The sequence below is a fragment of the Camelina sativa genome, chromosome 3 (genome assembly GCF_000633955.1).
Source record: "Camelina sativa cultivar DH55 chromosome 3, Cs, whole genome shotgun sequence".
NCBI lineage: Eukaryota > Viridiplantae > Streptophyta > Magnoliopsida > Brassicales > Brassicaceae > Camelina > Camelina sativa.
In genome coordinates, this window is record NC_025687.1 from 7,439,532 (window position 1) to 7,464,273 (window position 24,742).

Below are 24,742 nucleotides of genomic sequence, written 5' to 3' on the forward strand. Positions count from 1 at the left end.
TAATCTAGACTCTGAGGTGGTGGAATTGAGGCAGAAGCTTGTGGATAAAGAGAATGCTGTTCGTGAGCTCGAGGAGAAGGCTTCTCGCCTTGAGAGAGATTGCCGCGAGGCTGATTCGAGATTGAAGATTGTCCTCGAGGACAATGTGAGTTTTATTAGAATTTCGTTTCAGTATCCAATTCTGCCGAGATAGTTTCTTGTTGATGGAGACATAGTCTTAGGGGAATGACTAATTAGATTCAGGATTTTTTGGTGTTACAGGACAATTTTGTGTTTAATTTAATATTTGGTGTATTGGTTTGATGTTTAGACTTGAGAAGTGTTGTATAATGCTGTGAAGTTGGTATATAGGTAGTTATTTATTCAGCTGTGGTCTGTATATTGAGATTTGTTTGCTCTTATCCAAATCAGTGTATGAACATATCTGTCTTCCTCTTATAGACTGTAACTGTCTTCCTTTTTTCTGCTAAAGATGAACCTGACTAAGGAGAAGGATTCACTGGCAATGACTGTAACAAAACTCACTCGTGATTTGGCTAAGGTGATAACTTTTTTTTTGGTTTTCTGATGCATGTTTGTTTTTTTGTATTGTAAGAGAGTTTCACATCATTATACTTTTGGGAGCTAATGTTTCTACTTTTTTTAGTTGGAGACATTCAAGCGGCAGTTGATCAAATCCCTGAGCGATGAGAGTGGTCCTCCGGTAAGAGATTCAAGCTTTTGTTAGAACACATTCCTTTTCTTGTTTTGTGTGTTTTAGTGCACTCCAGTGAGGGGACTAAAGCATTTCCGGTGTGTGTTTTATTTCTCTCTATCTTGCACGCTTCTGGCCTTTGATTTAAGAGATTGATAGTTTGCTCCTTCTCCATTTGTTATTACAGCAAACAGAACCTGTTGATATCAGGACATGCGACCAGTCAATTCCTGGATCATACCCAGGCAAAGGTACTGCATCAATTATCAATTCCCAATTAATGAATTGTCTTGTTTTGGTCCATCTGCGAGCTAATTATCTTTCTAACATGCAGATGAAAGAACCCATGCGCACTCAACGAACTACAGTGGATCTACAGACATGACCAATCCAGGTGTCGAAGGTAACACGTTGAACCAAGTACCCCCTGTTATGCTTTTATCTCTGTGCTGAAACTGAAGAACAACGTAAGAATTTTTTAATCTGCAGCTTCGAAATACACTGGAAACAAATTTTCAATGACACCATACATCTCTCCACGTCTCACACCAACCGCAACACCAAAGATCATCTCTACAAGTGTATCCCCTCGAGGCTATTCTGCAGCGGGTTCTCCTAAAAGGACATCAGGTGCGGTTTCTCCCACAAAGGCAACACTCTGGTACCCATCAAGTCAGCAATCATCAGCTGCAAATTCTCCTCCTCGCCACCGCACACTCCCAGGTTCATAGGATCTTAATGACTGTTGCTTGTATTAATTTGTAAAAGCTCAAGTATCTGCTTCTCTCATAGATATTATTAATGTAGAAAACTTTTTTTTTTTTTTTGTCAGCTCGAACACCGCGGATGGATGGTAAAGAATTTTTCCGGCAAGCTAGGTGAGGCTTTTCATCACTTCTTGTCCTAATAAGTGTCGGTTTTATCATTGATCACAGTTTCAAATTGTTGATTTGTTTCTCCATCATTCTCAGGAGCCGATTATCGTACGAACAATTCAGTTCCTTCTTAGCTAACATCAAGGAGCTCAATGCTCAAAAGCAAACCCGAGAGGTAAAAACTGTTGTACGCCATTGTTTTTGGCCTCTCTATATGTCCAGATTACAGATTTGAAAAAGTTGATGCTTTTGACAGGAAACTCTGAGGAAAGCAGACGAGATATTTGGGGAAGATAACAAAGATCTTTATTTATCATTCCAATGCCTCCTTAACCGAAACATGCGTTAAACTTTCATAAGCCCATTATCTTGAACTGGCCAATGTGATAGGATCATAACCATTGTAGTATTGTGATGTGTATTCTCGATGGGATTTAGTGACATGCAAAGTGTGCTTGTGCTTCACAAAAAGAAAGAAACATCTCGTTTTGGAAAGTGTTCTGTTTCTTCCTCGTAATATATATCTCGCTTTGGTCCTAACTCTTAAATGCATTTTAATAGATTTTTTTGCTTTGAAATTTAATTGATGTTATTATAATGATATAAACCAACATATCAATATGTAACATATACATCCAAAATAAGGCAGAGAGAAATAAAGTCCATAACCTTAATACTTGTAGTTGCTACTTGATAATAACTATTCTACCTCTGGACAACTACTGTAAATTAATTTAATCGTATACTTATCTTGTACATATACACATCTTATAATTTATTTATTTATAACTAATGCAAAGATAGAGTGCTAATTGAAAAGCTAGCACGACCAAAGGGAGTCTCCCGAACCATCCTCATACACAAAAGCCATGTCGACGTCACTGGAGAAGTCTTTGTTCGTCGGGAAAGTAACGGTGCTCGGTGTGTACGGCGAAGGTTTGATGTCAATACGGCAGAGCGTCGACGTCCTCATATGAATCAACTCGGCCTGAGCAAAAGCGAGTTGAGTTTGGAGAGCCTCGAGTTGCCTTTGTAATGAAGAAATTGTCCCTACACATCCGTACACAGGATCTTGCACCCTCGCGTTGGCCTCGTACACCATAGAATTCACGGCGTCGCCCTGTTGGTTCTCCGATAGCTCCTACGATCGTTGAATTAATAAACTTAATTAGGATATTTGTAATATTTACTTTCACTCCTTTTTTTGGAAGTTTTAGTGATAATCAAATAATAATTATACGTATGTTTAAAACAAATGATGCGTTTGTTGTTTCATTGTTTGTAAATTGTAATGATTTTGTCAATGATATCATAGTAATATTCAATAGTGGAAAATAGTAAGAAGTCGCTTTTAGACATGGATCAATTATTCACAGCGTCATACTTTGTCATAAGATAACAAATTATAAGATATAAATGTCACGATTCGGCATTTTAACGTGACATGCAATGTAGACTTTTAATATCAAACTTGAAAGAGACTTCCTACAATATTCTTACACGCGGTTTCGATATTTTCCAAAAATAACAAAAAAATCTTTAAAAAGCAATGTCATCACACTGAAAAAGATCGAAAAAACCCTAATCGTTTAAAACGTTAAATTGCAAAAATCAAAAACAAACTACATAATTTAACAACTTGAATGATCCATCCAAACTTATCTAAAATGTGAACATTTAGGTAAGAAGATTATACAACCCCCTTTCTCACCCTATAGCTAACAAGACTATAACAACAAAATTGCGGGTTAACATCACACAATGATACAATTGAATCAAGAAGAAATCATATATCAAAATTCACAAGCCTTTACACAACTTAAATTAAAAAAAAAAAAGGCTAGAGAAGTGAATATTCACCTGCAACATCTTATTGACATTACTAGCACCAAAAATCTTGTGGACAATGGCAAATTTGTAAGGTTCTTTAGACGGAAAATATGGAGCAAAGACGCAATCTTTCACACACTTCCGCCGGAGAAGCTTACACCCGGCACAGGGCGATGCTGGTCGTCCATGTCTGTGACCCTTTTGTCTCATTTAGAAAAAAAAAAAAAAAGATTTTTGAGACTTAAGACAATAATAAGAGAAGAAGAAGAAGAAGGAGAACACTTTTAGAGAATAGTGTGTGACTTGCGTTTATATAGACAAAGAAGAGAAAGTGAGACATCAAATCTTCTTGTGGGTCCAACCCAAAAGTAAATAAGTCATTAGATTTGCTTTCTTTGGACAAAATATCCCATCTCTTTTCCTTAAGATTTCTTTGGCCCACTTTCAAATTCTCATGGTTTTTGTTATTTATGTGTTGAATAGGTTTTTGTCTGTATATTGAATTCAATACTATTACCTATGTAGTTTCCTCTATTTGTTTCTTGCAAGTTGAAGCAACATTGCTTCACTATTTTTTCTCCTTGTTTTGGTCGGGTATGGGATTGTCACTTCTTTGCGATCAAGATCTAGCTAGTATTCTTTATCATGAAATCATGTTATATCGTCTTGATATGAATGAACAAATGCTGTATTGCGAGTTAGTCAACAAATGTATATATTTTTATCAAATATTATTTATAATTGTAAGTTGTGTTGTTCAATTGATTCAAAATCGACGAAAACCGTTTGGGGCTCTACTAGTATAGTAACAATTTTCGTTTTACTTCTGCAAGAAGTTGCAAAAATAATGTATGATAAATCGTAAATACCAAACGTAAGATCTTTGGGTGTAGATATCAATATACATCTACGCTCACGTAATGAAATAGTTGGTTGCTCTTGGTCGGTTGTTATAACTTCTACCTAATAGATAAATTAATGACATACTTTGTAACGATTTCAATCATTGGGATAAAATTTCTAAATAATTTGTAATAGTTTTCATAACAATATAATTTTGTCATGTTTCTTGGATGAGCCAAAATTCTAAATTTTTTAACTTCTTAATTAATATTAGCGTTCGTGTTGGGGAGCACAAAAATTATGTTTACGTTTTAGCGGTATGTTTGCGTGTCATGCGTATATATTTGTACCAGTGATAGCATTTTAGATGTTTGTTTCACAGTGAGCATAGAAGTTACATTTGTGTGTATGCGTTCATGTAAGGAGTTTGTATGGGTGTTACCACTAAAAATGTGGGAACTTAATTAAGGTTTCGTTTCCTTAATCAAATAACCTTGAACGAACCTCCTGCGACCTGTCACAAACTTAAAAACACATGCAAGCCAGACAAGTACTAAAAATGGAAGCCAAAAGAGAGAGAAATTGAAGGCAGCAATTCTAAAATTTTAAAAAGAATGCATGCACAAATGTATCAAGTAGATTTAAGGAATCGAATGCATACCTGATAACTACCTGACCTAACTGGAAAGAGGAGTTTTGAAGACGACGTGCACCACAGTCCACAGAAGCTCCAACCATATTATGTTAAAAGAATCAAAGAGTAAAATTGTGTGCTTAAAAATATCGAAGTCTCTAAAACTGTACGAGATGTTTATAGGGTATATCTTTGGTTTCAAAGAAGTGAATGGGGTTTTATTTAGACAATAAACGGATGGCAAAGTCAGAAGTTTACCGTCGCATGGACTTGGAGAGATAATAACTGATAGTTCCTCTGTTCCGGCAAGTTTAAAATAAACCTTAAATGAGTATGGTAAGACAAAAGAAATCACAGAATGTTGAAAATCATAAATTCTGAACTTTGCATCTACATAAACATAACACTATATGAATCACAACCTTCATTAAGTGATAACAAATTATCTGATCAAAACCTGCTGTCTTTTTTTCTTTTTTTCTGGTTAAAAATCGGACAGTGTTCAGTGTTCACTAAACAATTAAGCAGCAACACTATAATTTGGAAAAGAGAAACCGAACATAATGCTAACATCATTCATGTAATGAATAATGATGCACACACTACGACCACCAAAGATGCCATATTTGTAAAACTAATCAGATGTACAATCAAGACTCTTTGACTTAAATAAAACTTGCAAGAATCAAATACTTACATGCTTGAAAAGTATCGAACTTCCAATTTCAAAGTCCAGTATTATACACACATACACGACACAACTTCAATATGTTTTCTGCAAATAAAATCATATATTCGTTAAGCAAAAGATAATGTATATGTGAAGAGAGACATTAACAATTTCAAAATATGATTTATGCAAATGGTAAGTGAAGATCATACCTTGTGTTAGAAGAGGGAAGACAATTACCTAATCAAAAGAAGGGAAAGATGCAGTCTTCACGTTGGTTTTTCTGCAATACCTATATTTCCCTGTTAAGAACGAATCACCAAAAAATGTGGTTAGAGCACAATAAGGCAAGTACAGACTAATTTATTCTTCTAATAAAATAAGATTTATAGGAGATGTACATAAAAAAGTAAAAAGGAACTTACAAAGTACTGTATAGAGGTTGTGCAGAAATCTCTTTGCTGAGCCATTAAACAAGCCTTATTAAGGACTTTTATTCTCCATTAAATTTGCAGAATATTGAATTATATAGTTTCAGCAGAATTGAATTTCTTATGACATTATTGTACTTAGCAGAGATTGAAGCTTTTTTATATAGCAGAATCTTGAATGTGTTCACATGCTGTCCCAGCTACAGCAGAATATTTTCTCATCGGACAACATTGTACAAGCCATAAAGGCTGAAGCTAGCAGAGATTGAAGCTTTCTTTAGAGCAGAATATTGAATGTGTTAACATGCTGTCCCAGCTACAGCAGAACTTTTTTTCCATCGATCAGTAGAGCCATCATTATACAAGCCTTAAAGGCTGGTCTTGGCAGAGATTGAAGGTTTCTCTAGAGCAGAGTATTAGAATGTAACTTGCTGTCCCAACTACAACAAGATAGCTTTTAATCGAACACTTGATCTTTCCCCTTATTAGAAAGCCACTAAAGAAGCCTTATATATATAGACTTTTATTCTCCATCAAATTTGCAGATTATTGAATCTTATAGTTTAAGCAGAGAGATTGAATTTTCTCAGGACAACATTGTCCCAACCTTAAGGAAGGTCTTAGCAGAGATATTGACGTTTCTGTCAAGCTGTCCCAGCACAACAAGACATCGGAAAGAACATTCCCTTATTACTTTCGCTTATAAGAACTTTTTATTCTCCATCAAATTAGCAGAGAGATTGAATTTTCTCAGGACATTGTCCATGCCTTAATAAAGGTCTTAGCAGAGATATTGAAGTTTCTGTCAAGCTGCCCCAGCACAACAATCTTTTAACCGGACAAAACATTCCCTTATTACATTCCCTTTTTATCCTCCATCAAATTAGCAGAGAGATTGAATTTTCTCAGGACATTGTCCATGCCTTAATAAAGGTCTTTTAGCAGAGATAGTGTAGTTTCTGTCAAGCTGTCCCAGCACAACAAGACAATAGTATTTTTGGGACCTTAGTATCTGACTTGTTGTCTTAGCTCAGTGAGCTTTAAATCGTTTAGAGATTTCTTTTATAGAACTTTTTATCCTCCATCAAATTAGCAGAGAGATTGAATTTTCTCAGGACATGGTCCATGCCTTAATAAAGGTCTTAGCAGAGATATTGAAGTTTCTGTCAAGCTGCCCCAGCACAACAATCTTTTAACCGGACAAAACATTCCCTTATTACATTCCCTTTTTATCCTCCATCAAATCAGCAGAGAGATTGAATTTTCTCAGGACATGGTCCATGCCTTAATAAAGGTCTTAGCAGAGATATTGAAGTTTCTGTCAAGCTGCCCCAGCACAACAATCTTTTAACCGGACAAAACATTCCCTTATTACATTCCCTTTTTATCCTCCATCAAATCAGCAGAGAGATTGAATTTTCTCAGGACATGGTCCATGCCTTAATAAAGGTCTTAGCAGAGATATTGAAGTTTCTGTCAAGCTGCCCCAGCACAACAATCTTTTAACCGGACAAAACATTCCCTTATTACATTCCCTTTTTATCCTCCATCAAATCAGCAGAGAGATTGAATTTTCTCAGGACATTGTCCATGCCTTAATAAAGGTCTTTTAGCAGAGATAGTGTAGTTTCTGTCAAGCTGTCCCAGCACAACAAGACAATAGTATTTTTGGGACCTTAGTATCTGACTTGTTGTCTTAGCTCAGTGAGCTTTAAATCGTTTAGAGATTTCCCTTTATAGAACTTTTTATCCTCCATCAAATTAGCAGAGATATTGAACTTTCTCAGGACATTGTCCATGCCTTAATAAAGGTCTTTTAGCAGAGATATTGAATTTTCTGTCAAGCAAGACAGTAGAGATTGAAATCTCTAATATTTTTGGGACCATAGTATCTGACTTGCTGTCTTAGCTCAATGAGCTTTTAATCTAGAACCATAGTATCTGACTTGCTGTCTTAGCTTAGTGAGCTTTTAATCTGGGACCATAGTATCTGACTTGCTGTCTTAGCTCAGTGAGCTTTAAATCGTTTAGAGATTTCCCTTTATAGAACTTTTTATCCTCCATCAAATTAGCAGAGATATTGAACTTTCTCAGGACATTGTCCATGCCTTAATAAAGGTCTTTTAGCAGAGATATTGAATTTTCTGTCAAGCAAGACAGTAGAGATTGAAATCTCTAATATTTTTGGGACCATAGTATCTGACTTGCTGTCTTAGCTCAGTGAGCTTTAAATCGTTTAGAGATTTCCCTTTATAGAACTTTTTATCCTCCATCAAATTAGCAGAGATATTGAACTTTCTCAGGACATTGTCCATGCCTTAATAAAGGTCTTTTAGCAGAGATATTGAATTTTCTGTCAAGCAAGACAGTAGAGATTGAAATCTCTAATATTTTTGGGACCATAGTATCTGACTTGCTGTCTTAGCTCAGTGAGCTTTAAATCGTTTAGAGATTTCCCTTTATAGAACTTTTTATCCTCCATCAAATTAGCAGAGATATTGAACTTTCTCAGGACATTGTCCATGCCTTAATAAAGGTCTTTTAGCAGAGATATTGAATTTTCTGTCAAGCAAGACAGTAGAGATTGAAATCTCTAATATTTTTGGGACCATAGTATCTGACTTGCTGTCTTAGCTCAGTGAGCTTTAAATCGTTTAGAGATTTCCCTTTATAGAACTTTTTATCCTCCATCAAATTAGCAGAGATATTGAACTTTCTCAGGACATTATCCATGCCTTAATAAAAGTCTCTTAGCAGAGATATTGAATTTTCTGTTAAGCAAGACAATAGAGATTGAAATCTCTAATATTTTTGGGACCATAGTATCTGACTTGCTGTCTTAGCTCAGTGAGCTTTTAATCGCTCAGTGAGCTTTTAATCTGGGACCATAGTATCTGACTTGCTGTCTTAGCTCATTGAGCTTTTAATCGGACAAAGATTTCCCTTTCTATAACTTTTTATTCTCCAGCAAATCAGTAGAGAGATTGAACTTTCTCAGGACATTGTTCAAGCCTTAAAAAGGTCTTTTAGCAGAGATATTGAAGTTAGCATCTGACTTGCTGTCTTAGCTCAGTGAGTTTTTGATCGGACAGAGTTTTCCCTTTCTACAACTTTCTATCCTCCATCAAATTAGCAGAGAGAATGAACTTTCTCAGGACATTGTCCAAGCCTTAAAAAAGGTTTTTTAGCAGAGATATTGAAGTTTCTGTCAACCTGTCCCAGCACAGCAAGACAGTAGAGATTGAAATCTCTAAAATTATTGGGACCATAGATAGTATGTGAAAAGCCTTTCCCTTACGGACAATTTCCCCAAGTTAGAAACGGACAAACACAATCATGTAATGTGTAGTCCCTTTCTTTTGGGTTTTAAGAAAACAGAAAACTTTAAAACAAAACATAGTCCCTTTCTTTTGGGTTTTAAGAAAACAGAAAACTTTAAAACAAAACATAAAAGCAAAGAGAAGAGATGCCACAGTACCATTATAAGCTTCATTAGTTTCCTTGAAGTTTCGTAAGTAGCCATCATATCACCAAGGATCCCCATTCTGCATATAGTTAAGAATCTCAAAAACATTAGTCACCAAACAAATTTCAATCAAAAGAAAATTAACAAAAGCTGAGAGTACTAACCAGTTCAAGCAAGCTTACGATAATAAAGCTAAGAGAAGAGATGCCACTTCACCATTATAAGCTTCATTAGTCTCCTTTGAAGTTTCGTAAGTAGCCACAGTATCACCAAGGATGCCACTTCTGCATATAGTTAAGAATCTCAAGAACATTAGTCATTAAACAAATTTCAATCAAAAGCAAATTAACAAAATCTGAGTACTAAGCAGTGCAAGCAAGCTTACGATAATCCACCTTGATCATCTCCTCAAGTTGGTTGCATCATAATCAACTTCTACGATCGAATAGTTATCCTTCAAAAAGAAAACAAAAGAGATTCATATTAATAGATCACTCAAAAGAATCAGACAGAATCAAATCTTTTTAAAAGGAAAAAAAACTCAAACTTGCAAAAAAACATTCGCCCGAGAATAAAAATCAACTTTTGGATCACAACAAGGTTTTAATGTAACAATCCCGAATCCAAAAGAGGGGAATTTTTGATTTGCAGAAACAAAATAATCAGAAACCCTAATCTAAGACGAATAGCAGAGGGAATCAAAGAGAGGTTTTAGTTTTGCTTGAAGAAAAAACCAAAACAAAGTTTTGATTTTTATAACAGAGAGGTTTGAAATCTAAGAAAAAGCACACAATTACGAAACACAAAACAAGGGTTTGGTTATTGCGTAATCAAAAAAACTCCGAATAAATTCATCGGAACAAATTAGAGATATAGAAACCTTACTTGCAGAGGAGAAGAAGAAGAACGATGATCGTCGCCTTCGCAAACGGATTTGGAAGCGAACGACAACAATTGAGAGAGAGAGAGCGATTTTTCAGACCTAAATGAACAAACCTCGCGATCTCTTTATATAGGCCATTCACAATTTCAGGTAAGTCGGTTTAATTATAATGGGCTTAGGAGCGTCGGCCCATATCTCGTTTTAGGTTTTTCCTTTTTTTCTAAAACTATTTTCCCTTTTTTTTTTTTTTTAATTGTTGTGTTTCGTTTTCTTCTAGAACAATATTTCCTTTTTTCTTATGTAAGAGAGAAAATAAAAAAACAATTACGTGGAAAAAAGAAAACAACTATTTTAAAAAAGCCGGGAACGACCGTCTTTCTTCTCTGTGCGGCGAGTTATCATCAGAGAGAGAGAAAACGATAGATTAGTTTATTTCGATTCGTCGGAAAAAAGGAATCGGAGTCGGAGATGGAAGCGTTTCTGAAAGAATTCGGAGATTATTATGGATACCCAGATGGTCCCAATCACATCAATCAGATCCGCCACTCCCAGTTCAAGCGATTAGAAGATCAAGGTCCGTTTTTTTCTTTCTTTGAATCATGTATGAATTCTTCTCTTTGGATCTAATACAGCTCTCACTAGTTTCGAATTCAATTTAAAATTGAGTTTAGGTATGTAAATTGAAGATATTTTAAATCCGGGTGTACAGTTTTTTTTAAGACTGGTGGTTATCACTCTCTTTTTATCCATCCACACCGACTTGAATAATATATTTTTCTTTGAGTAGTTGTATTGTTATATTGGAGTCTGAACTTATGAGAGCTCTTATGGGTATATGCAGGTGTTGTTTACTTGGATCATGCTGGTTCTACTTTGTATTCTGAGTTGCAGATGGCTGATATCTTTAAGGACCTTACTAGCAGTGTTTTTGGAAATCCACGTATCCTTCTCATCTTTTTTCAACCACATAACACATCGTCTTTTTTTTTTTACTAGATGAGCACTAAGTTAATGTCTTGAATATGTGAAACTTTTGATGTTGATTGGTGAAAATAACGTAGCTAATATCTTTTTCTGTACATCTTCTTTGTTGGAAAGAGGTTCCTTAATAATGATTTAGATAGTCAAAGTGATATCAGTTCTGCGACCAGTGACATTATAGCCGATGCTCGACATCAGGTACTACTACATTCTTAACATTTCTTCAACTGATATATGTGGTATATAGGGAGTTTTTTTTTTATATTTCATCTTCGGATTAATTACTGATATTCATCTTCTAAGTTGGTTCTATATGTTTCAATCATTTCTTCATTGCACACTGGAGTTAGGTGCTTGAATACTTCAATGCTTCTCCTGAAGATTACAGTTGCATTTTCACCTCCGGAGCCACCGCAGCGCTTAAGCTTGTGGGAGAGACATTTCCGTGGACCCAAGACAGTTATTTTTTGTATACCATGGAGAATCACAACAGTGTACTTGGTATCAGGGAATATGCATTAGCTCAAGGTGCTTCAGCATGTGCTGTGGATATTGAAGAGGCTGCTGACCAACCAGGAGGCCACCTCACAAATTCAGGACCATTTATCAAGGTAACGCATCGTGATGTGCTGATGAGAAACACTCTCCAAAAGGAAGAGTCAAGAGGTCCGTTAGCTTGATCATCTTTTCTTTCTTTTTTCATTCTGAATAGAATCTATTCAAGATGCATCACATGTCATATTCTTGCATGCTGGGTATATAATTGACTTTTCTGGTTTGCTTATCCTGTGTTTCACTCTTATGTTTACAGGAGATGCCTATAATCTATTTGCTTTCCCCTCAGAGTGCAACTTTTCCGGCCTCAGGTTTAATCTAGATCTGGTGAATTTGATCAAAGAAAATACTGAAACCACGCTACAAGGTTCTCCCTTTAGCAAGTAAGTGTCGTTTTACGTTCTCTCTTCATCTGCTTGGATACATATTATGAGGTTTAGCGATGCTATGCCTAGAACAATTCAACTCCTTGAGCATAGTGATTTTTTTTTGTCATGGTCTTTGAGTGTGAGTTAAATACAGCCTTTGAACAGGAGAAGTATTACAGGAATCGGCCATATGTTTTTGATATGATTTTTCTGCTGTTAATGTTAAAAAATAGAGAAATGAACTGTGCACATTTTGATGATTTATAACAATTGATAATATAAGCCTAAAACCACTAATTTTGTTTTGGAGGAACTACTTTGGCTTTGATTTGATACTTCTTTCTTTGTTGATTCTGTGTATAAGACTTAAGAGGGTGGTTCGTTTTGGACCTTTTGGTTTCTATTATTTTTCTCTCATCATGGCTTCTATACTTTTTTATAAGGAGCAAGCGGTGGATGGTCTTGATTGATGCTGCAAAGGGTTGTGCTACACTACCACCTGATTTATCGGAGTATCCTGCAGATTTTGTTGCTGTGTCATTCTACAAGGTAACTCCTGGATCTTTGTAAAATAAATGAAGTTCTTTTGTTATCAGATTTTGACTTTCTTGTTTTCTGCTGTTTTTATGAAGTTATTTGGTTATCCTACTGGGCTTGGCGCTCTCCTTGTACGGAATGGTGCGTAATTAGTTCCCTAGATTTATCTCCTTCAGTAAATCATCACATATCTGACTGTAGTTGCGAAACATTCTCGTTAAATACATTACTTAGATCAGAGCATTTCTGTTGTTAAGATCTCCAATATTTCATTCTAATCACCTTTGAGACTAAAATCTCAAACAAGATCTGACATGATATTTTCTCGTGATTATAATCTACAGACTCAGCCAAATTGCTCAAAAAGACTTATTTTAGTGGAGGTAAGCATCTCATTTGCGTAAAATGTTTATATTTGTTTGGCATTTGATGAACATAATACTTACAGGCACTGTTGCGGCTTCTATTGCTGACATTGACTTTGTAAAAAGAAGGGAAAGGGTGGAAGAGTCTTTTGAGGATGGTTCTGCTTCATTCCTGAGCATAGCAGCCATCCGTCATGGCTTCAAATTACTCAAGTCGCTTACACCTTCTGCAATTTGGATGTGAGTAGAACTTTGCTCTGTTCAGAATTTCCAATCTTGAAAAAGACTTCAAAATTTCCTTAGTAGATCTTCTAGTAGATTATATGTTATTTATTCTTGTTAATCATTGTTTGAAATTTGCAGAAGTTTAAAGTGCCCTCCAAACGATCTCATATTGTAGAAGCTAAGTGTGTTCTGTATCTATTTACTAGGCACACAACGTCACTTTCCGTATATGTAAAAAAGAAACTTCAGGCTTTACGACATGGAAACGGCGCTGGTGTATGTATTCTGTATGGCAGTGAAAATCTGAAGGTCAGTTCTTTCATGATTAAAAAGTGGTCAGTTCATATATGTATATTTTTTTAAATGTCATCATTTACTTTAGAAGTCATATGGAATTACTCTTCTTGTGACCATAGTATTTGATTCATTCTATGTTTTATGTTTCAGTTATCTTCACATAAATCAGGCCCAACGGTTACATTCAACTTGAAAAGACCTGATGGCTCTTGGTTTGGTTACTTGGAGGTGGAAAAGCTTGCTTCTTTATCTGGAATTCAGTTACGGGTATGTTTTGGAAACACAGTTTTATTCTCTTTGAATTCTTCCACCCCAAAGAAAAGAAGTTATGTAAGTAAGATTAGGGGCTTGCACTCGCTGGCAAGGGGTAATCTTGCATTAGGTCATTTGACGCTGATATTTCATCTGTCATTATACTTCATTTTGGTGTAGACAGGATGTTTTTGCAATCCTGGCGCATGTGCAAAGTATCTCGACTTATCTCATTCTGATCTATTGTCTAATGTAGAGGTATAATTGTTCATATTTTTTTGCTGGCCCTGATTTTTTAGCAGATCTGGTATTATATAGTTGACCATGACATCCTTTTAATTTAAACTAGGCTGGCCATATTTGCTGGGATGATAATGATGTGATAAATGGAAAACCAACAGGGGCTGTTAGGGTTTCGTTTGGTTATATGTCAACCTTGAAGAGGCCAAGGTATGTATGTTCCTTTATTTAGATTTTTCCCAAATCCATGTATCGGAAGTTGTCGTAAACAAAGCTCTTTTTTTCGGCTGTTTTTTTTGTTGCGGCCACCTAATTTAAAGTGTATACTTCATTCACAGAAATTTGTTGATTTCATCATAAGTTCATTTGTTTCACCTCCCAAGAAGATTGGGAATGGAAATGTCAGTGGAAGGTTTCCTCAACTTCCTAGTGAAGGTACTTTCTTTGAAATCTTTTATGGTGCTTTGTTCCTAGTAACACTAGCTGTTATTGATTCCACCACTCATTCTCTGGGATGTGACTTTATTAAAAGTCCCCATCTTCACATGCTACCTTTCCGTAATTTTTGGTAATAGATGCTTCTGTTTAGCCACACAAATAAAGTGCATGGAGCTAGTCGTTACTTCGTATAATCTTTGGGAAACCACGAGACATAACTTGCTAGTTGCTAGATAGCAAATATTTCATATAGTACAAATGACGTCTTAATTCTGTGGATCTCCGCGTTTTGTTGATTTGCAGAACTTGAAAGTGAAGTATCTTTTCCAAGCCACTACCTTGAGTCAATTACTATATACCCAATCAAGTCATGTGCTGGTTTTTCTGTGATGCGATGGCCACTTTGCAGAACAGGTATTTCATTTAACTTGCTTGGTTACTCCAAATCGGTGCTGCTGTTTGTGCAGGTATTAGTGGTTGGGCTGATTTCTTTGGCACTTATGCATAACTTGTGTTTATTTTTTGAAACATAAAAGGCCTGCTGCATGATCGAGAATGGATGGTTCAGGGTCTGACAGGCGATATTCTTACCCAAAAGAAGGTAATAAAGCATCTTCTAGCTCGAATCTTTTTATGTACTTATCACGAAATTTTTGATTCGCTTGGGAATGGCTTCTAGGTACCTGAGATGTCTCTTATAAGAACCTTTATCGACCTTGAGGAAGGGCTACTGTCTGTAGAATCCTCTCGCTGCAAAGACAAGTTGCACATAAAAATCAAGTCTGATTCACATGCCAACATGTATGCATTGCTCCGTATCATGTGATGTCTTACATCAGCTGCTTGTAATATATTTGATTTTGTGTTGCAGACTTGACAACCTTAACGAGGAAACGAGAATCAATAGTTGGTTCACCAATGCCATTGGTCGACAATGCAAGTTGCTACGGTATTCTAGCTCTACTTCAAAACACTGCTTGAACAGAAACAAGAGTCCTGGTTTGTGCAGAGATTTGGAAAGCAATATCAACTTTGCTAATGAAGCTCAGTTCTTGTTAATCTCCGAGGAGAGTGTTGCTGACCTAAACAGAAGATTGGAAGCAAGTACGTTTCCATCACCTTTTAATCTTACATCTTGTTCCTTTTCGCTCGATTAAAACTGATTTGGTTGCAGAAAACGAGGATTACAAACGGGCTCATGAGAAACTCATTCCATATAGATTCAGACCAAATCTGGTTATATCTGGAGGTGAACCATACGCTGAAGATAAATGGAGAACTATCAAGATAGGTGACAATCATTTCACAGTAAGTCCATGGACCCACACAAGATTCGTAATCATATGTATAAACGTCATGGTTCGCTGTTTTTTTTTAAAGTTCATTTCTTTCGATGCAGTCGTTGGGCGGTTGTAACCGGTGCCAGATGATAAACATAAGTAATGAGGCTGGACTAGTAAAGAAATCCAATGAGCCCTTGACAACTTTAGCTTCATATAGGAGAGTAAAGGTTCAACATTCTGAAACCAAGCTTTTCCATTAATAAAAGGGCATTTGATCATCCCTTGTTTATGAAGAGTAACATATCTTGGTGTTTGGAATTCTTCTGAGATACGAGATTGATGAGAAAACACAATGTTGGATTGGAGTTGGGGATGAAGTAAATCCAGATATTGAATAGGTTCAAGCTCGTGTGTATTACTAAACATAAGGAGAAGCATCAAGCATATGAGAAAAAGTCTGTACACCATTGTATTACTCTTTCAAGTTTGTAGAGAAAAAAAAAACAAATTCTGGATAATATAGCTCAGAGCCTCAGACATTAAAGTCTTGAGTATACCAAATACTGTAGTGAGAAAATCAAACATTATGTAATACCCCTGTAATAGAAAAGGAATAATACAAAAGGTTACATTTTTACACATTTGAGAGACACTAAATTAGGTTTTTCTTTACCCGCTGCCTCCTCCGGCTGTGTCGGTGGTGAAAAAGCGTCCAAAAGTAAGAAAGACTCAGACTTTAGCTAGCTACTGAAACCCGCTCTAAACAGTAAGATGATGAGGAGAGGTCGCGGTCGCGGTCGTGGCGGCGGAGGGGGTGGTATGGGCGGAGGGATAAATCGTAGATATCTGAGTCAAGTTATTGATTCATGCGGGAAGGATTTAACAACGGCGGAGGATATCGCTGATGATCTCCGTTCAAGGTACGGTAACTTTGCCCGGTTGACTAGGCAAGTGCTTCTGCTCAACGTAAGACAAATCCTTAATGCCAGAAACAACAAAGCCGAAGAGGAAGATGATAACAACAATGAAGAAGCTGCTGCTGCTAAGAGGAAGAAATTTTCATCTTCTCCGACTTCTTCTTCGACTTCTGAGGACGAGGACGCTGTTTACAGCAAGAAGCTGAGTCCGCCGCGGTTTGATTTGATCAATAACAGTCTACGAGATAACTACTCCAAGTTGAACAACTCTTCAAAGAAACCAGTTGAGTCGCCTGTGAAAATTAATGTCGAAGTTGAGACTGTAAGCAACAAAGGTAGAAGCAAGATGGCTACTATGGGGTTGAGAAAAGAGGCTAAGGGCTCTCGTTCTGTAAGTGGAACTACTGGTAATGGTGATTTGGAAGTGGTGGATGATAAAGGACCTACCTTTAAAGATTTTGGTGGGATAAAGAAAGTGTTGGATGAACTGGAGATGAATGTTTTGTTTCCGATTCTCAATCCTGAACCGTTTAAGAAAATCGGAGTTAAGCCACCGAGTGGGATTCTTTTTCATGGACCACCTGGCTGTGGAAAGACCAAGCTGGCCAATGCCATAGCCAATGAAGTTGGTGTTCCGTTTTATAAGATTTCAGCTACAGATGTGGTTTGTGGTGTCTCTGGGGCTTCAGAAGAGAATATTAGAGAGCTATTCTCTAAAGCATATAGGACTGCGCCTTCCATTGTGTTTATCGATGAGATTGATGCAATTGGATCAAAGAGGGAAAATCAGCAAAGGGAGATGGAGAAGCGGATTGTAACGCAATTATTGACTTGTATGGATGGACCTGATAACAAAGGTCCTGAGGCTAGTGCTGGATTTGTTCTCGTTATTGGAGCTACAAATAGGCCTGATGCTCTTGATCCTGCTTTGAGGAGAAGTGGAAGATTTGATTGTGAGATTGCTCTGAGTGTTCCAGATGAAGATGCAAGGGCTGAGATACTCTCGGTTGTAGCCCAAAAACTTAGACTAGAAGGGCCCTTTGACAAGAAAACAATAGCTCGTCTAACACCGGGTTTTGTTGGAGCCGATTTGGAAGGTGTTGCTAACATGGCTGGCAGGATAGCCACAAAGAGAATCTTGGATTCAAGAAAATCTCAACTGTCTGCAAACGGTGAAGATGATAATTCTTGGCTAAGGCATCCCTGGCCAGAAGAAGAGTTGGACAAACTTTTTGTCAAAATGTCTGATTTCGAGGTATGTTAATTGCAGGGGTGATATGAGTCTACTTTTATGTACTTCAATGGTTACAAATTCTTGTTCTCTGTTATCTACCAGGAAGCAGTGAATCTAGTTCAGGCATCTTTAACAAGAGAAGGATTCTCTATCGTGCCTGATGTCAAGTGGGATGATGTTGGTGGACTTGAGCATCTACGACTTGAATTCAACCGTTATATAGTCAGACCTATCAAAAAGCCTGATATTTATAAGGTACTAACACACGTCACTTGGCACTGTTATATAGACTAGAATACTTGCTTGTCACTTGAGGTCTGAATGTGTCGCTTTGGATCTATTTAGGCTTTTGGGGTAAGCTTAGAGACAGGATTTTTGCTCTATGGACCACCGGGATGTGGGAAGACATTGATTGCCAAGGCAGTTGCTAACGAGGCAGGAGCTAATTTCATGCACATCAAGGGTGCAGAACTTCTAAACAAGTACGTTGGAGAAAGCGAGCTTGCTATTCGGACATTGTTTCAGCGCGCCCGGACATGCTCGCCATGTGTAATCTTCTTTGACGAGGTGGATGCTCTGACAACAAGCCGTGGCAAAGAAGGTGCCTGGGTTGTTGAACGGCTTTTGAACCAGTTTCTTGTTGAGCTGGACGGTGGAGAGAGACGTAATGTATACGTAGTGGGAGCTACAAACAGGCCAGATGTAATCGATCCAGCTTTCTTGAGACCCGGTAGGTTTGGGAATCTACTTTACGTACCCCTCCCTAACGCGGATCAGCGTGCTTCGATTCTTAAAGCTATAACAAGGAAGAAGCCCATAGATCCTAGCGTTGATCTGGATGGTATTGCAAAGATGAGATGTGAAGGTTTCAGCGGAGCTGATCTTGCTCACTTGGTGCAAAAGGCTACATTCCTGGCAGTGGAGGAAATAACAAGCACCTGTGAAGATGATGATGAAGATGTTACAGATTTAACAAAGTGTACCATCAAGATGACTAATTTCGAGCAAGCCTTGTCCTTAGTATCACCATCTGTGAACAAACAGCAACGAAGACACTACGAGGAACTCTCAAAAAAGCTCCAAGAAAGCATTGGAAGGAAAGCATAGGAAGGAAGGATCATCTTTTTGGCCTACACTTGTTAAACTCTCTTTTGCTCATAAGAATGTCTTCAAAATCCCATTTTTCCGACTACTCGTAACAAATTAACAATTATTTATTTGAGATATATATATAAGAAAGGTTTTGTTTTGTTACAATGTTTCTATTTTAGGTTTTGTTACAATGTTTCTATTTTGTTTTGGCCTGATACACACAACAAAGGTTTTGGACTTCGGTATACTTTTGATAAATTTTGTAAAGCCAAGATAATAATGCGGAAAACGGCATCGTTTTCTCTTAAAATAAATAAGACACGTGCTCTTACTTGGCCTTGGTCCTCTCCATTATTTTTACAGCGAGAATAATATTCTTTGGAGCTTTTTAACCTTTGAAGACTCCGACTCCGACTCCGACTCCGACTCAGGCTCAGGCTCAGGCTCGGAGGTGTTCAGTCTGATCTGCGATTCTTATCTTTGTGTTGTCCTTGCGTAATTGGTAGATCTCTTGGATGTTAGACTCTCAATTTTGATTTTACGTTCTGAGTTTTCGATAATCTGATCGAATCTGGTTATCGTAGGATTAGATTGTTAAGGAATCTGAATGTTATATGCTTTTCTAAAAGCTAGTTCCATCGTTGACAACGAGATTCTCTAGTTTCCACAAGTTCCAATTAGATAGAAAACGATTTGTTTTGTTTTTGATATGTAAAACTTTCTTTCTTTCTTTCTTTCACTGGAATGAATGATCCTTCATACGGCCTAATCCTATTTTTTATCTTCTGCTTTTGGTAGTCTGATTCGTATTTTTCGTGTGTAGATTGCGTAGTTGTTGTTCTGCCCAGATGGCAGTCCGCTACTGGACAGCCCTGTTTTTAGTGTTGCCATGCCTTTTCACTTTTTCTACTGCTAGTGCTGGCGATGCTGATCCAAGTTACAGGTATTATAAGTTAATTAACTTTCCTTAGGATTCATACCGAACATATCTTACTTGTTTTGTAATGGTAGAATTTGTGTTCAAGATAAGCATGCTTCTTTTATTTAAGTTTATAGCGTGAACTTGGTTTAGTAGTAGTAGCCAGGATGTTAGCATCGTTTGACTCATAGGCGTTATGAATATCTTGCAATTTCGTATCAGGTCATGTGTTTCAGAATGTGAGGTTAGCGGTTGTGTTGGACAAGAGTGCTTTCCTCAGTGCAATTCTTCATCCAGTGGTGCTCCATGGTACATCCAAGAACCTCTGTACTTACAATGGAAAAAAGGGGGTTGTCAAGGTGATTGCCGTTATCAGTGTATGGTTAATAGAGAGAGAGAACGTGAAACTCTCGGTCAGTCCCCGATCAAATACCATGGTAAATGGCCCTTCAAGCGTGTACTTGGGATTCAGGTTTGTTTATTTCTTCAGTCACTTCTGGATTTCTGGTTGTTTCCATTAATCAGATTGAGCATGAATTTTGACTTTACCTTGTTCTTTGATAGGAGCCTGCTTCTGTTGTTTTCTCTGTGCTCAACCTAGCAATGCATTTCCATGGTTGGCTTTCCTTTTTCATTACGCTGTACTACAAATTGCCTCTGAAACAAGATAGAACAGCTTACTATGAATACGTTGGTTTGTGGCATATCTATGGTCTCCTATCCATGAACTCGTGGTTCTGGAGTGCTGTTTTCCACAGCAGGTAAATCATCTACCCATTCCTTTTTTCATACACAATCTGCTTCATCTATCATATGATTTTCTAGTAATCCGTCCCCATGATTCTCAGGGATGTTGACCTCACAGAGAGGTTGGACTACTCATCAGCAGTAGCCGTTCTTGGATTCTCACTTATCTTAGCCATCTTAAGAACCTTTGATGTTCGGGTCGAGGCTGCCAGGGTCATGGTATCTGCTCCAATACTAGCTTTTGTTACCACCCACATACTATACATCAACTTCTACAAACTTGACTATGGTACGCTACAAACTCTTTCACCTATCTGAAACCGAGTCAATCTTTTTTTGGGTAAATTTCAATGGTTTTGAATGCTGTTGACAGGTTGGAACATGATTGTGTGTGTGGCAATGGGAGTCTCTCAGCTTCTCCTATGGGCAAGATGGGCCGCTGTCTCGAGCCATCCATCTAATTGGAAACTTTGGGTGGTTGTGATTGCTGGAGGCTTAGCCATGCTTCTAGAGATATATGATTTTCCTCCATATGAAGGCTACTTTGATGCTCACTCGATCTGGCATGCTGCCACAATTCCCCTTACCGTTCTGTGGTGGAGCTTCATTAGAGACGATGCTGAGTTCAGAACTTCCAGTCTCCTCAAGAAATCTAAAACAAAGGCAAAGTGAGTCGCCAAATTTCACAAGGTTTTCAGTTCGATTGCACGATTTCTCTCAGACCACATAAGCATTGGGAAAAAATAAAAGGTGGAAATGGATACAAATATCAAGAAGGCAGAGTCTTTTGTTTAAAGCTAGCTGGTCTGGATTTAGTGACAGGTTTCTTCAGTTTTTTCCAATGTTGTTTATACGTTAACTATTGAATTTGCTTTGAGCCTTTCCGAATTTTGCCTTTGCCTTATGTTTGGTCAATTGAGATTTTGATATCATATGCTCATGCATACAGACTCATGCCAAAATCTTTTTGAAATTTGTCAATATTTTGAGACAATCTTGTGATATATATGATTGTGTACAAAAATTTGAATCTACAAAATAAGTTGCCAGATTTTTTTAAGCCCACCAATTTGAGTCTTCTCTTTCATCAATCCGCTATTTGAGATACGACCTGCATGGATCAGGCGAGACATATAATGAGAAATAGCCCAACAAAATTATGTGTCAGATATAGAGACAAAGCTGAAGGATTTTACCCGAGTAATCAAAGGTTTAGCACAATTTTCCCACTCTGTAGCCCATCGACCCGAAGAACCAGTCTCCATTGCACCCGCTTTAAGCGACATTAGTGCATCACAGTTCCCGGGAAAACCCTTGAAGAGAATCTGTTCAGAAAAACAGGACACAAGAACATTACTACTAGTGTAGATTAGGTGAAAAGTGGCTTTAAAAGAAAGAAAGTTACTAACCAATAATTGATCTGCTAATTCCGATGAAGATGAAAACAAGAGTCCGTTCTTCCCATCCTTAACGAGTTCTTGAATGCTTCACATAAGTTAAGGTTTAAAAATTATAGTCTTTGTTCGTGAAAGTATTGAAAGTCACTGATTATTTACCATGAGTAGGAAACCGAGCAAACTGGGAGGCCACATCCAAACATATCAACAACCTAAAATGCCAAACATTCGTAACAAGTTGACACAATGGAAATAAAAATCCAAGTCTTTACCTTATTAGCACACATGGGCTCTAATTATAATGGACGTACCTTCATGGGAAGGTCTAAACCAGATGACGAAGTGTGTAGGCAAACACCAAGATCTGCAGAACCTAAAAGCAATGGATAATCCTCAGCTGCAAGCCACATTGTACGGAACGCCACATGTTTGAGGTTTAATCGTTTGATTTTCTCCTCGTACATCTCCTTTTCAGGTCCTTTACCTTCATGGACAGTATAGATAACTCATGATAAAAGACAAAACAGCAAAATTTTATTGTGTTCTAAACAAAAACGTAACCATCTTTACCTGTAATGATGAACAACAAATTGGGATAAAAGTGTTGCTCTTCTGAAATTTCAGCTGTATCACTTCCTTTTGATCTTGCAGCAACACGCCGATCATACATCACTGCAGCTTCCAATAGGATACCAAAATTTTCATCAGGGGTCCTGAAATTTCATGTCTAGTATTCAATGTCACGGAAGGCTGGCGTCACAAGAGTGAAAGTGAACAAACAATGATGAGGTGTCCTCACCAGCTTGTACTGCTCACAACAAGAGCTGGTCTGTTTTGCTTCAGCGAGATGTCCGCATTGTTTTTGGTAGTAAAAAGGGTTTCATTAAACTCTTTATTCTCCAACTCTAAATTTGAATTACAAGATTCGGCATCAGAACAAATGGAGAAGCTGAAAAGGAATCAAAAGATGAACTTTTAATTTAAAGGGGATACCTCCACTGATGAAATCATACACGCCAACTGGATGGCAAAGATCTTTCTTCACTCGGCAAAACAACTAACGAAGTAACAAAAATTGACATTACCCTCGATACAGTACTCTCTACCCAGAGTGAAAGTGAATGATAAAAACAATCTAGAAAGGAAGAAACAACCAGCTAACCTCGTGCCTTTCTTCAAGCAAAGCAGGGCGGAAAAACTCAGGAGGCTGATCATATAAAACTTTGGCTCTGTTTCAGAACATTATTTCATACGCAATCAGAATCACATAACTTTCTTTACTTCAGAAATGTTACAGGTTACAATCTATGAAAAATTTCATCTCACCTCACTCCCCAATTCTGATCCAGTTCATGTTGCATTGCTTTTGTCACACATAGCGAACCTGTTGCCATCTTTCCATAATGATTCTCAAACCTAAATCATCCTACTCTTATTATTCCACCCTTAGAGATATAGAAGTTCCAGAGATAGTTTAAGCAACTGGTTGAAACACATACCAGCGGTATAAAGATACAAGCAAATTGTTTCTTCCTAAAGACAATGCCAACAACGTATATCCAAAATTATGCCAATCTACAACAAACGCTGCACGTCTCCATGAGCTCGCCCACTTAACAGCAATTAGGGTTGGAACAGAAGGAGGATTCTGCAGAAATAACTACGTGTAACTTCTACAAATTCTGCAAGAAAATAGAAGTTACTGGAAATTTTCAAAGTGAAGACGATAAGGACTTTTACCTGGACCAAGAAAATGTCAGGCGCTCGTACTTTTACGAAAAGAAACCAGAGAAGCATTGTAAACTGAATAAATGCCTTGAGCAAGAGAGTAACAGGATAAAGTATCTTTGGAAAGAGCTGAAGAAATCGAGGCTGCGCCTGTTTTAAGCAAGAAACTAATGATCATGAATCTACAGATTTTACTAGTAGCTAGTTTATATATAGGAATTGATCATAGCATACCATTGTATGAATGTGGATTGATGGGTGATTTAGAACAGCTTCATGGGGTATAGAACCTATTCATGAATGTTAAAAAAATTTAAACAGTGCATTCTGATTCACAAGAAACACTGAGTTAGGGATCCTTACCTCCATATGAAACAATGTCCACTTGAAATGATGCCTGCAGTTTTATTTGACAATAAACAATAAACTCAAGATCGAATCAACTGAGATGATTAGAACATGAACAAATGAAAATGAGAGTAAACCTGGAGAGCAAGAGAAAGAGCGTGATATTGCATCCGAGGACTTCGACCAAGATCTCCAAGTACCACTACACAAGCCCTTCCTCTTTTCCCCATCTTCACTAAAATCTCATCACAGAGTTAACCATATTAGTCAGACTCTACTGATCCATAGGAAGCTAGATACAAAAAAAAAATCCAAAGTTGAATCGAATCTTACCGGTTCTCCCAGATCCCGTCGATATGCTCCGGGCAAAACTTTACGATGAGGCGGAGGAGAAAGAGATACACTAATGAAAACACAAAACTGGGCCTAATAAGGAATTAAGTTGGCCCATGATTACAAGCCCATGATTACAATTCTTTCAAGGAAGTAAAGA

At 37.4% G+C, this 24,742-nt stretch overlaps 6 protein-coding genes and 1 long non-coding RNA gene across 11 annotated transcripts; 4 read left to right on the forward strand and 3 right to left on the reverse strand.

The window, feature by feature from the left end:
• LOC104778739 (uncharacterized protein At4g15545-like) lies at positions 5 to 2,109 on the forward strand (the record flags this gene model as incomplete). The annotated part of the gene is made up of 9 exons (XM_010503179.1): positions 5 to 145; positions 473 to 541; positions 647 to 703; positions 882 to 945; positions 1,029 to 1,097; positions 1,184 to 1,417; positions 1,527 to 1,572; positions 1,666 to 1,744; positions 1,826 to 2,109. Coding segments are annotated over 9 exons (852 nt in total), but the record flags the coding sequence as incomplete, so codon positions are not given.
• Positions 2,145 to 7,105, reverse strand: LOC104775705 (LOB domain-containing protein 3-like). 2 transcript variants are annotated; one of them, XM_010499648.2, is made up of 5 exons: positions 5,972 to 7,105; positions 5,759 to 5,848; positions 5,574 to 5,651; positions 3,430 to 5,173; positions 2,145 to 2,710 (listed from the first exon to the last, which is right to left on the reverse strand). In XM_010499648.2, exons 4-5 carry the CDS (start codon positions 3,607 to 3,609, stop codon positions 2,390 to 2,392), a joined length of 501 nt encoding a protein of 166 aa, XP_010497950.1. In that variant the 5' UTR covers positions 3,610 to 5,173; positions 5,574 to 5,651; positions 5,759 to 5,848; positions 5,972 to 7,105; the 3' UTR covers positions 2,145 to 2,389. The 2 variants fall into 2 exon arrangements, with proteins under 2 accessions (XP_010497950.1, XP_010497944.1); XM_010499642.2 differs by lacking the exons at positions 5,574 to 5,651; positions 5,759 to 5,848; positions 5,972 to 7,105 and having other exon boundaries at positions 3,430 to 3,604; positions 4,904 to 5,549.
• Positions 7,549 to 10,410, reverse strand: LOC104775727. 2 transcript variants are annotated; one of them, XR_766062.2, is made up of 5 exons: positions 10,329 to 10,410; positions 9,829 to 9,897; positions 9,608 to 9,727; positions 7,960 to 9,522; positions 7,549 to 7,652 (listed from the first exon to the last, which is right to left on the reverse strand). It is a non-coding gene; the product is annotated as an uncharacterized LOC104775727 (long non-coding RNA). The 2 variants fall into 2 exon arrangements; XR_002037473.1 differs by lacking the exon at positions 7,549 to 7,652 and having other exon boundaries at positions 7,954 to 9,522.
• Positions 10,668 to 15,741, forward strand: LOC104775752 (molybdenum cofactor sulfurase-like). The gene is made up of 18 exons (XM_019243489.1): positions 10,668 to 10,900; positions 11,168 to 11,266; positions 11,447 to 11,505; positions 11,658 to 11,973; positions 12,119 to 12,245; positions 12,674 to 12,779; positions 12,863 to 12,908; positions 13,112 to 13,150; positions 13,216 to 13,372; positions 13,564 to 13,666; positions 13,805 to 13,921; positions 14,087 to 14,164; positions 14,256 to 14,360; positions 14,485 to 14,581; positions 14,888 to 14,998; positions 15,121 to 15,185; positions 15,264 to 15,385; positions 15,456 to 15,741. The coding sequence occupies exons 1-18, from the start codon at positions 10,795 to 10,797 to the stop codon at positions 15,739 to 15,741; spliced, it is 2,139 nt and encodes a 712-aa protein (XP_019099034.1). The 5' UTR covers positions 10,668 to 10,794.
• Positions 16,131 to 19,268, forward strand: LOC104775740 (cell division control protein 48 homolog C-like). The gene is made up of 3 exons (XM_010499662.2): positions 16,131 to 18,039; positions 18,121 to 18,273; positions 18,364 to 19,268. The coding sequence occupies exons 1-3, from the start codon at positions 16,639 to 16,641 to the stop codon at positions 19,123 to 19,125; spliced, it is 2,316 nt and encodes a 771-aa protein (XP_010497964.1). The 5' UTR covers positions 16,131 to 16,638; the 3' UTR covers positions 19,126 to 19,268.
• LOC104775759 (post-GPI attachment to proteins factor 3-like) lies at positions 19,464 to 21,716 on the forward strand. 2 transcript variants are annotated; one of them, XM_010499673.2, is made up of 6 exons: positions 19,464 to 19,612; positions 19,934 to 20,053; positions 20,252 to 20,501; positions 20,594 to 20,790; positions 20,878 to 21,065; positions 21,150 to 21,716. In XM_010499673.2, exons 2-6 carry the CDS (start codon positions 19,959 to 19,961, stop codon positions 21,446 to 21,448), a joined length of 1,029 nt encoding a protein of 342 aa, XP_010497975.1. In that variant the 5' UTR covers positions 19,464 to 19,612; positions 19,934 to 19,958; the 3' UTR covers positions 21,449 to 21,716. The 2 variants fall into 2 exon arrangements, with proteins under 2 accessions (XP_010497975.1, XP_010497976.1); XM_010499674.2 differs by having other exon boundaries at positions 19,464 to 19,561.
• LOC104775758 (UDP-glycosyltransferase TURAN) lies at positions 21,724 to 24,657 on the reverse strand. 2 transcript variants are annotated; one of them, XM_010499672.1, is made up of 16 exons: positions 24,583 to 24,657; positions 24,387 to 24,484; positions 24,265 to 24,298; positions 24,136 to 24,191; positions 23,914 to 24,051; positions 23,673 to 23,821; positions 23,500 to 23,589; positions 23,336 to 23,402; positions 23,167 to 23,230; positions 22,973 to 23,078; positions 22,744 to 22,886; positions 22,485 to 22,657; positions 22,333 to 22,385; positions 22,186 to 22,261; positions 21,973 to 22,101; positions 21,728 to 21,887 (listed from the first exon to the last, which is right to left on the reverse strand). In XM_010499672.1, exons 2-16 carry the CDS (start codon positions 24,477 to 24,479, stop codon positions 21,864 to 21,866), a joined length of 1,395 nt encoding a protein of 464 aa, XP_010497974.1. In that variant the 5' UTR covers positions 24,480 to 24,484; positions 24,583 to 24,657; the 3' UTR covers positions 21,728 to 21,863. The 2 variants fall into 2 exon arrangements, with proteins under 2 accessions (XP_010497973.1, XP_010497974.1); XM_010499671.2 differs by having other exon boundaries at positions 21,724 to 21,887; positions 21,973 to 22,261.

Coding starts and splice junctions, on each gene's coding strand:
- LOC104775758 (XM_010499671.2), bottom strand. CDS start 24,479: ATGGGGAAAAGAGGAAGGGCTTGTGTAGTGGTACTTGGAGATCTTGGT. Junction 22,386..22,484: donor GTTTAGACCTTCCCATGAAG/GTACGTCCATTA, acceptor TTGGCATTTTAG/GTTGTTGATATGTTTGGATG. Junction 22,262..22,332: donor TGCTCGGTTTCCTACTCATG/GTAAATAATCAG, acceptor ACTTATGTGAAG/CATTCAAGAACTCGTTAAGG.
- LOC104775740 (XM_010499662.2), top strand. CDS start 16,639: ATGATGAGGAGAGGTCGCGGTCGCGGTCGTGGCGGCGGAGGGGGTGGT. Junction 18,040..18,120: donor TCAAAATGTCTGATTTCGAG/GTATGTTAATTG, acceptor GTTATCTACCAG/GAAGCAGTGAATCTAGTTCA. Junction 18,274..18,363: donor AAAAGCCTGATATTTATAAG/GTACTAACACAC, acceptor GGATCTATTTAG/GCTTTTGGGGTAAGCTTAGA.
- LOC104775752 (XM_019243489.1), top strand. CDS start 10,795: ATGGAAGCGTTTCTGAAAGAATTCGGAGATTATTATGGATACCCAGAT. Junction 11,267..11,446: donor CAGTGTTTTTGGAAATCCAC/GTATCCTTCTCA, acceptor ATAATGATTTAG/ATAGTCAAAGTGATATCAGT. Junction 14,999..15,120: donor ATGGCCACTTTGCAGAACAG/GTATTTCATTTA, acceptor GAAACATAAAAG/GCCTGCTGCATGATCGAGAA.
- LOC104775705 (XM_010499642.2), bottom strand. CDS start 4,980: ATGGTTGGAGCTTCTGTGGACTGTGGTGCACGTCGTCTTCAAAACTCC. Junction 3,605..4,903: donor TTAGGTCAGGTAGTTATCAG/GTATGCATTCGA, acceptor TTTCTAAATGAG/ACAAAAGGGTCACAGACATG. Junction 2,711..3,429: donor ATGTCAATAAGATGTTGCAG/GTGAATATTCAC, acceptor CAACGATCGTAG/GAGCTATCGGAGAACCAACA.
- LOC104775759 (XM_010499673.2), top strand. CDS start 19,959: ATGGCAGTCCGCTACTGGACAGCCCTGTTTTTAGTGTTGCCATGCCTT. Junction 20,791..20,877: donor AGTGCTGTTTTCCACAGCAG/GTAAATCATCTA, acceptor CATGATTCTCAG/GGATGTTGACCTCACAGAGA. Junction 21,066..21,149: donor CTTCTACAAACTTGACTATG/GTACGCTACAAA, acceptor TGCTGTTGACAG/GTTGGAACATGATTGTGTGT.